The sequence below is a fragment of the Ctenopharyngodon idella genome, chromosome 1 (assembly GCF_019924925.1).
Source record: "Ctenopharyngodon idella isolate HZGC_01 chromosome 1, HZGC01, whole genome shotgun sequence".
Classification (NCBI taxonomy): Eukaryota; Metazoa; Chordata; class Actinopteri; order Cypriniformes; family Xenocyprididae; genus Ctenopharyngodon; species Ctenopharyngodon idella.
In genome coordinates this window covers 38,773,270-38,783,764 of record NC_067220.1, presented here as the reverse complement: position 1 = coordinate 38,783,764, position 10,495 = coordinate 38,773,270, and the positions used below count along the sequence as shown (strand labels likewise).

The window sequence follows — 10,495 nt, the reverse complement described above, 5'->3', positions numbered from 1 at the left end:
TTGCTGTTTAATCAACAACTTTAAGTGAAGTTCATTTCCTCCATTTTCCTCCATTGTTGTTCGCAAGGCTTCATGGGATTGTAGTTCTTTTCCTCACTAAAGTCGTTATGTAAACAGGCTTGTACCTTTGTCTTTTTATCCGATTTGCAAATAATTTTTTGCATCAAATCAGATTTTGAAATGTTGTGATTCACCTCATAGCTGGCTGACTTGGTTCATGACTTCTAACGCTTAAATGAAGACTTGCTATGGGAAAAATTATTGGAACCAATGCCGATAAAAAAGTGGATGGGGGAACTAATGCACTCTATAGTTCAGTACTACACAAATGGTGTGGGAAGAGTTGCGTGCCGAAGTTTAAGGACCGTTTCGTACTGATCGCACAAGTAGTTCTTAAGCAAAGCAGCAGCACAACTGTGCATTGTGCTTTCACACTCGGCTCTATACACACATTTCTGTGTTACTAAATATTTATTTTATTAACTACCATAAAATATAAAATGGTTATTGGGAGTTAACCACTGAGAATCTAATTTGCATGCAGAGAAGGACCATATTTACATCCTAATGTAAATTGATCCACACAGAAAAGGCCATAAAACCCATTTTAACTGGATTCAGTCAGATCTAATTTGCATCATAACCAACTGATGTCTTTTTTCAAACAGTGAGTAGTTCAATTTATTATCTTATGTTCCTCCATAAAAGCCTATATTGCAAAAGATTGTGTCGATAAAAACATTTACAGAGCATTTTCAACATATTTCAGCAGAAAAAAAAATCATCTCAAAACCAAAACTCTACTGACACCTACACTCCTGCCTTCAGTATTGACTTTACGCGGGATGTTTTGTTTTTTGCATTGTGCATGTGACACTGTCAGATTTTGGCATATTGCATCATATTTTGTATTCTGCAAATCTGTAGTTCTGTGGGGGAAAAAAAAAAAACAACGAAAAAGACAAAAGAAACAATCTTTCAATATCTTTACAGTAATGCAGTTATATGTAGTCTCATTGTATTTTCATCCTATCCTATATGTATTTATTTTTCATGTACATTTAGTCTGGGACCACAGCCAATCCTTGGGGAAAGAAGCAGCGTTTCCCATTGAAATGATTCCAGCTCTTTGGAAGGTGCCCCCGTCTCCAGTCTTTCACACTCAGAAAGATTGGCTCCGCTAGCAGAATTCAGATGAGCTTTGCTAGCTCGGCTCCCCAAAGCTTTAAGGTTGTGCACTTCCTCATGGCAGAGGAACAGATCTCATATCTATATCACATATGTGACAGTCCACGGCTCCTCTGTAGCGAGCAAACCGGAGGCGTGTTTGATGACAGTGTGGGTCCAAACACAGCAAAGTAAAACTGGGGGAATAGTTCATATATCAGCAGACGCTGTAGACCGATGCGGTGCTTTGACATTTGTGTGAGCCGTGGCCTAATCAAGTATTCATAACCGTGGTCAGATTAATCCATGCATGCACCATTTCATAAATATTAACCCCTCCAATTCTCCTGACCCATGACACAAGGGAATCACGATAAATTCCTCCTTGTGTTTACTTTCAATACTTTGAATCAAACACTTTGAGACAAAAGCTCAAGAGCGATGTCTGGCCATTCTTGCGAGGGAGAAGTGCAAATTACAATGAATAATTTTACATTGGTAATAACTTGGGAATTCCAGGCTCTTTTGAGACTCTTTTGTTTTGTGCATAATATGTGATAATGGTTGAGGAGAGGGTGCAAGGTGGTTTTAAACAATTCAATGCGACTGATTTGCAAACGGCATCTGAAGTCATGTTTAATTTATTGAGGGGCGTGATGGTTTTTGTCTCGTTTTACACACAAACCTCAGGCACGCAAATCAAGTAGGAAAGTACTGATCTGAAAGACATTACTGAAATAAAAATCTCTAATTGTTTAGATGAAGCCATTTAAAATCTGCAATAAAAAACAAACAAATATACTGATTGCACAATTAGATCAAACCATGATTCAAGCGTGTATGTGCAAATAAGTAGCATTCCATGCTTTTGGATTTAAAAGGAAAGCAAAAATCTTAATGTCATTCAATCATTTTCTTTCTTCTGTGAAACATGAAATGAGATGCCAGACAGAATGTCAAAGCTTCTACATAAAAGAAATGGGGATTGTGTATAAAAAAAGTATAAAAAAGCACCATAAAAGCACATCTTAATTTAGATTCTGTTCCTCATATAAAGCTATTGCTTTTTTGTCAGTATTATTCACACCATTCACTTTCGTTGTATGGAAAAGGTCGACTCAGACATGCCTAACATTGCCTTTTTTGTTTTATAGAAGAATTAAAAAAGATAATATGAGGTTGGAATGACCTGAGGGTGATTAAATTATGTCAAAATGAACTCTCTCTTTAAGTGAAATGTTTGGAAATATAAATTGCCCAAAATCAAACATCTCATGGAATAAATGAAAAAAGATATTTTTGCAGTCCTGAATGTTGTCTTGATGTGGGTTTTTCCTCAGTGAGTCAGTGTTATCTGGTAGGAAAGCCCACAAGCATATTGTTCTTAGGCGAGCAGCCCTCAGGGACCATGGTCATCACCCTCACAGAATACCCATGAGTCTCGGCGGCCCAACTGCGGTCCAAGTCCACCAGTCCCATACAGCGCTTCCCTGGAGATTGAGGGATAAAAATAACTTAAAGTTAAAATAATGTTTTCTATTTGAATATATTTTTTATATATTTTATATGAATTTTCAGCATCATTACTCCAGTCTTCAGTGTCACATGATCTATCAGAAATTATTTTAATATGCTGATTTGCTGCTTAAGAAACATTTATCATAATCAATGTTGAAAACAGTTGTGCTGCTTAATATTTTTGTGGAAACTGACACATTTTTCAAGATTATTTGATAAATAGAAAGTTCAAAAGAACAGCATCAATCTTTAAATTAATTTTGAAACTTTTTCCAAAGTGGAATTTCAAATGACTTTATTAACAGACATTTCTTTAAAGAAGCTCTCTGTAATCTGACGGATAAAACAGTAAAACTTAAAGCATTTTGAAAAAGACTTTAAACAAACTTTATCATCTTATCAAACTGTAATTAACAGCTCATCTAAACTCAAAGATATCTGCCTTTGAAAGCCTTTGGAAAGTCTTGGGTTTTGGCACGGCACAGGCAACAACGCTGGTTAGCATGTGTTTTATGAAGAGGCTGAGAGGCTGTCATCTTGCCAGCTATAAAAGATGGGCAGTGGAAGGAAAGATGACAGCGGCGTCAGATTTATACGAGAATGCGATGAGACTGCGGAGCTGCAAGTGTGTAGCGAGAAGTTTGACGGAGAGAGGTCACAGAGCGGGGAGATCTTGGCTGTGTCCGAAATCGCCCCCTATTCCCTCATTCACTATTCCCTACATTACTAAGTGCACCGGCAGGGCTGCCGCTTATGCATAATTTGTGCTTGCTGTTTAATAATCATTTGAAACTTAGCAAACTGGCAGCTCCAGTAGTAAGATGAAATATTTATCTTGAACTCTGTCATGGAAACTATGTATAAACCTTAATTAAACAATTTAATAATCAATTAAAAGGGAATTTATACCTGTATGATATTACGCTGTAGCCACATTGGACCAGCGGTTTGGAAAACGTGGGATGGATTTATTATGATTCAGTTGCGGGTGCCATCTTCTGGCGAGATGCGGGAATTCATTCGGTGCGACCCTCACAGTGCATTATGGGTATTCTCTAGCCATTGAGTGTACATCTGTTGTACACTTGTTTTTGCGGTGCATTGTGGGATTAAATGAGTGCACTCGATATTAGTTTCGGAGACCTCTACAAATGGCTGTTTCCTCAAATAGTGCCGGGTATAGGGATGATTTTCTGTGCACAAAAATACGAGGCAAATCGCATCACATATTGATTCAGGGTCAGTGCAGTTTTTTTCAAATAGGCTATATGACAATTGCAGGATAAGTGGCAAACCTAAACCTGTTTGTGTGCGCATGTGAAACCCTACATTATGGGGCAATATCCAAAAACCTTGTCTTTGTGGGGACATTTTTTTTTTTTGGTCCCCGTAAGGAAAAGGTAGGGTTAGTGTAGGGGGATAAAATATACAGTTTGTACAGTATAAAAATCATTGTCTATGGAAAGTCTCCATAAAACAGGAAAACACAACACTGCTTGGTCTGTTGAAGGTTTGATCTTGTTGAAGTGAGAGGCCTGTTTGAAGTTGAAACCCTTGTCAAGTTGCTTTTAGTCATCCCAGTCTCATCAGCTGAGGCTGAAAGAAGTTTCATTGCTCTTAAGAGACTGAAAACATGGCTTAGAACAACAATGGCACAAGTGAGACTTAGCAGTAGTGCTGTGAGCCATGCCCACCAGGACAAACTGGACAATACTGATGTGAAACAAATATGCCAACAGTTCATTTCTGTTAATGACAGATGCAGACATGTTTGGCTTCTTCAAATAGCAAGGAACAAGAGAGTAGACACATTGACTATTGCATTGCACTATGAACGGAGTAAAGTTAAAAGGATAGTTCACCCAAACATGAAAATTCTGTCATCATTTACTCACCCTCAAGTTGTTCCAAACCTGTATGAGTTTCTTTCTTTTGTTGAACACAAAGGAAGATATTTGGAAGAATGTTTGTAACCAAACAGATCTCGCACACCATTTACTATTATAGTATTTATTTTTCCTACTATTGTAGTAAATGGGGGGCGAGATCAGTTTGGTTACTGACATTCTTCCAAATATCTTCCTTTGTGTTCAGCAGAAGAAAGAAATTCATACAGGTTTCGAACTACTTGAGGGGGAGTAAATGATGACAGAATTTTCAATTTTGGGTGAACTATCTCTTTAAGTCTGTTAAACTGCCTCCTTGTCTTTATTAGTTACCTCTAACATTACAGAATTCATTAATTTACATAATGTTAAGGTCAGTATAGACTAAAAACCTTAATACTTTATACCAGGGGTTCCCAAACACATTCCTGGAGCGTCCCCAACACTGCATATTTTGCATGTCTTCTTTGTCTGACACACCCATTTCTCGACTAATGAGCTGATGATCTGAATCAGGTGGGTTTGATTAAGGAGACATGGAAAACATGCAGTGTTGGGGAGGCTCCAGGAATGTGTTTGGGAACCCCTGCTTTATACTATTCATTTCATTTCCTGAATTCTCAGCTTCTGTGGATGTCCCCACCAATTTCAAAATCAAACACATGCCCTTGCACTGAACCACTGTGCTAATGTGTTCTGAGCAGGGTTTTTTCAGTGTAATTTTAATAAGTTTTTATTTTTATATTTCCCATTTTCATTTTAGTTTAAGGTTTAGTCAATTTGTTGTGTGTTTTTGCCATTTTTATTATTTTTTTCTTTTTTTTTATAAATATGTCTATGTAGTTCTTGTTCATTTTTATTTCAGTTTTAGTATAAGTTATTTTAGTTTTGCAATTAGCAGAAATAAATAAAGTTCATATATATATATATATATATATATATATATGGGTCAATGACGTGACGGGTCATTTTTTTGTCCGAAGGCCTTAATAATAATAATAAAAAACAAAGATATATGACATCCAAAGTATGTAAGGTAGTACACCTAGATCTATTTTATTGAATCCAAAAGGTTTTAATTATATTTTGCTACATATAAAGGTATTTTAAAGATTTTGAAATGTCAAAAGTCATTCGGTTTAACTGTCCAAAGGCCAATACAGCCATTTCATTTGTGATTAAAATATCTTAAAATGTAATAAATGTATATATTTTTTATTCTGGCATGATTTTATAACATCATATGTCAACATAGTGCAATATGGTATTAAAATTATATGTAGAAGTCATTGCTTTGTTATGAGAAAGAATGTCCGGAAAAATTATTTTCATTCATGTCATTTGGAGTAACCAATATAAAGGGACCATTTTGGATCGTCATGCGGTCAATATCATGTGACAGGATGTGACATCATTCAGACACCTGCAAAAGGACCACATGGTCGTGAAGCAAAGTAACTAACTCTCTCTTAACTATTTGACAAATTCATGTTTTCACTTGCGTGTGTCCTGAAACATCAGGTCATTCGGTACAACCGCTATAAAACATGGAGAATGTTGTAATATTTAAAAAACTTGTACTAAATATAAAATGTTTGATTGTCCTTTTGCTATCTAGATATCAGTCTGTTAGCACTGTTTGAAAATATCATCATTTGGTATAACCAAATGTGTCATTCGGTAAAACCGAAATTTTGGTTGACTTATTTGGTGTCAAATTTTGTTCATTTTGTAAAAGAAAAAAAAAAAAAAAAAAAAAATCACAAAAGCAGTGTTAATTGATTATAAAAACCACATAATATCATTGTTAACACTTAATAAACACACAGTTAACAATAATAACCCCTTTTCTGAGTGGTTTTTCTATGATGTTACTAAGAAGTTGCCAAGGAGTTCTTAGAGGTTTCTAAGGTTTTACTAGTCTCACACAGCCAGACTTTTGACTATGCCATAAAGTGTGCTCAACACTGCAGCTTATTCTGGGCTAAAAATCTTAGCCATATGGACAAACTCTATTAGGAATTTCCAGACCTAAAGCAAAACTGGCGCAATAACTCTGACCACCCGTTAAAAAAAACCAAACATCTTACCAATTAATCTCCGTTCCAGAGGTAAACTGACAGCTGTCTGGTCCGCAAACCTGCACAGGATCATATGCTCCTGTGGAAACCATATAACACATGTTAACGTACCAAACACATCAATAAACACACTTGCACATAAACGCAAACACACACACACAAAAAAAAAAAAAAATCTGAAAAACAGCTCAGCTGCAGAGAAATAACAATGCATCAGATCATTCGGGTTGTGGTGAGGGAACAGACCATTTATCAACCGTTGCAACCAGCCATTAGAGCAGAAACAGAAGAAAGCAGCACCCAGTTCATTTTATGTTAATCAATGAGCTTTAATTGCATTTTGTGTGGGGACTGTTGCAAGGAAGTGCCACAGAATGACTTCCCCTTCTGTTCCTGTCCAACGATGGCTTCAAGCAACCATTACTCTGCATTAACTGAGTGAAACAAGTACTGATGGAAAGGAACGTAACAGCCCTGGCAGATTGATTCCTCCTATCAGGTTGAATCCTCAAGGCTAATAGCCGTGATCAATGCTATAACTCAGGATAATGTCTCCAAAACATGCTTTAACATAGTAAAGCATTTCTTCAGCATGTTTATTATTCGTACTAATGAGAACTTTTGCATCGATCACGCTTGCTTGGAAAGAACAATCTACAAAGAATCTGTCTTTTTTAATTTCATTTTGAACTCAAATCAAGTCCAAACAATTAAAATAAAATAGGTTTTTCTGTAGGGAATTTCAATGCGTTCATTTTAAATCACAGTGCACTGACTGTCTCTTGCAGGCCCCTTTGTAGGTGATATCTCAGCAGGGGCCGTGAGCACAGTGTGAGAGAGGCAGATGCAGGAGTCAAGCAAACACTGATGACAGTGAGATACGACTGATTAACCTCATCTGCTTCTCACACTTCTGCCTCCTGATCAGTGCCTGGAGACAAGACCAGGAAAAATGCAACGTGCAACTACAAGGGGCACACTATTCCCAGGAATACACTATTTCATCGGAGCTTGAGAAAATCAAGAGAAGAGAAGGAAAAACATCGGCTTATGGACAGATGTTTTATGCTACTCAGACTCAGTGGCATGTTGTGTAACAGTACCATTTTTACAAAGCTGGTGCTGAGAGCAAAAATCCTCTATAGTGAACTAGGAATGCACTATCTGGTACAGAAAGTGTGGCTGAAACTAATTATTTTCATGGTGATAACTGATGGTCAACATTACAAATCAATACTGCTTACCCAGTTTAAACAAAGATTAGCTCTCATAACTAAAGCTGGGTGCACACTGTATGATTTATAATAGTGTTTTACGACTGTTGCTTGTCAGACAGTATGAACATGATCCCCCGCTGTTAGCCATGTCACACTGTGGGATCTCAGTTGTCATTAATATATGCAGTTAACGAAAGTCAAGACACGTGCAACAAGACTCGTCCGGAGTTTTACATCATCAATTCGTGACATGTTTGGTGATTGTGAGCTGCATTTACATGCGGGATTGAAATGGTGGCTAAAAAAAACAAAAACAATCTCTATTGTTAATTTTGATCATGGCTTCTCTTGAAAAGGAAACTGGAAAAAAACGAAGACGATGTGTGTGGAGCAAGTGCTGTCTCACTAGTTGCGTCATCAGGTTCTGCACTCCTATTGGTTTTTGATTTGATGGTTGTCGTAGGATAAATCTTTGTTTAAAAGTGATTGGTATGACAAAGGCATTATTTTTATTCATGATTTATTAGATGACAATGAATTTTTTTTTTTTTATCTCACAATGATTTTATTAATAAATACAGGGTTAGAATTACAATAAAAGGTTATAATAAGGTATGCAGTGTTATACCCACTGGATTGTTAAGAATAATCCAAAGCAGTTTTTCTGATCCTTTATCTAGATCTGTAGCTTCTCTTCCCTCTTTAAAAATATGTAATGTAGATCTTTTAGACAGTAAGTGTAATAACAAACTTAAACTGGTGATTATCAGTGTTATTTTCTGGGAGATGTTGAAACTTCAGTAAGGGATAAAGCTTTTACCTGTTATATGGCTTACCCTGTTGCTCCAAAGGTCAAGGAGACTCATTACAAAATTATGTTCAGGATTTACCCAGTTAGTGATTTCATACAAAAAAAACGATTTCATTTCGAGGTGGATCCTTGTGGTTTTTGTTCTTCTTTTCCTGAAACACTCGATCACCTTTTCTTCTACTGTGATGCTACTTCTAAATTTTGGTTTGATATACATAGCTGGTTGTCAGTAAAAATGGAGACAATTCCTCCTATAACTCAACAAGATGTCTTTTTTTTTTTTTTTTTAAGTATGATTTAAATTCATCTCTCACTGATGTTGTTAATTTTGTTTTATTGATGGGTAAATATCATATCCACACTTGTAAATGGAAAAAGTGTAAGTCCTCCTTTAACATATTTTTATGTGAGTTTGTTAAAATGTTTCAGTTTCAAATGCTTCAGAAAACATAATAAAAAAATCTGAAACATTATGTTTATCTTTGTCAAAATATCTGTTATTTTAGTTTCTTTTCTTCTTTGACGTCTACATCGGCTACATCTTTGTCCTCATCCTTGCTTTTTTTTTTTTCTTTAGTGTAAACTCTAAATATTTGTTTCAATGGAAGTGCCTTACATTGTTCCCCGCTTTGCTTCAGAAGACCTTTATTTACCCCCCGGAGCCATGTGAAGTACACATTATGATGGATGAATGTGGATGGAAGCACTTTCTTCAGCTCATACTCGTGAACCCTGTTCACTGCCATTACAAAGCTCGGATGCGTCAGGATATTTATTAATATATCTCCGATTGTGTTCATCAGAAAGAAGAAAGTCATATACACCTAGAATGGCTTGAGGGTGAGTAAAGCTTGGGCTAATTTTCATTTGAAAGTGAACTAATCCTTTAATGATTCATTTGAACTGAGCTGACTTGTGACTGACTGACTGACTTATACACTGATTCATGAGTCAAATTCCTTAAAATGAATATATGTTATATATATGAACATATACTTTGTTTTGCATGCCAGATTTCAAGAGTAGCTTATTTCCATTTGAGATGGAAAAACAAAGTCTGAATATCAGCTTCTAGTATTGGGCTATTAAAATATGATATTGCCACGATATACCATGCATCAAAAGTTATGACCTGAACAGGACTAAACCAAACACCTTGCTTCACATACATGAGGCATATGGACTCCTGTGGAGGTTGTGCAGTAAGTATCAGGCAGTGTGGCGTCCCACACGTGTAGGCGATAATGAAAAGAGTGAAAGCAAGTGCTGAAACACTTACCTTATAGCTCAAAGTCTCCGCAAACCTCGTGCTGTGGAGAGAGACGGAGGGGGGCAGACTTAATGAACTCGCACACACACTGAGGCGTGAATGAAAAATGACATGACATGTTAAAGAAAAAACACGTTTAAGGAGAGGACAGTCCATCCGGATCAAAGGAGACGCTGGAAACATTCTCTATGGACAAAAACACATCGTTGCTGAAATAAGTCGTGTGTAAATACAACAGGATGTCTCATGTAACACTTGAAGTGCTCTGTCTCTCTTGGAGATTATGTGTGTGGTAGGTAATGCTTGGTACATTAACTGTCTGTCATCAGGTCGCCCTTCCTGCCCTACTGTTGAATGCAACAACTGACAAATCACTTGATGGGCCGCTGTCATGGCAACACCGTGAACACAACCACGGAAAAATAATTTCCTGCGCTCACTGCTCTTGCCACCCTGATGCTCATGGCCTGCGGCAAAATTCCTGCCTGAGATTAAATGAAAGTTTACGCCAGATTTGGAGAGTGATAGCTTGTGATTGCGGGGAA

General features: G+C 36.8%; 1 protein-coding gene across 3 annotated transcripts in view; it reads right to left on the bottom strand.

Moving 5' to 3' along the window:
* Positions 1–1,792: 1,792 nt before the first annotated feature.
* Positions 1,793–10,495, bottom strand: part of gstcd (glutathione S-transferase, C-terminal domain containing) — a 61,926-nt gene continuing 53,223 nt past the window's right edge. For all 3 annotated transcript variants that reach the window (XM_051898941.1, XM_051898923.1, XM_051898931.1), the window contains exons 10-12: positions 9,960–9,990; positions 6,662–6,731; positions 1,793–2,657 (exon numbers count right to left, since the gene is read on the bottom strand). In XM_051898941.1, the coding sequence (XP_051754901.1) occupies positions 2,518–2,657; positions 6,662–6,731; positions 9,960–9,990 (241 nt within the window). In that variant the 3' untranslated portion in view covers positions 1,793–2,517. The remainder of the gene's footprint in view (positions 2,658–6,661; positions 6,732–9,959; positions 9,991–10,495) is intronic.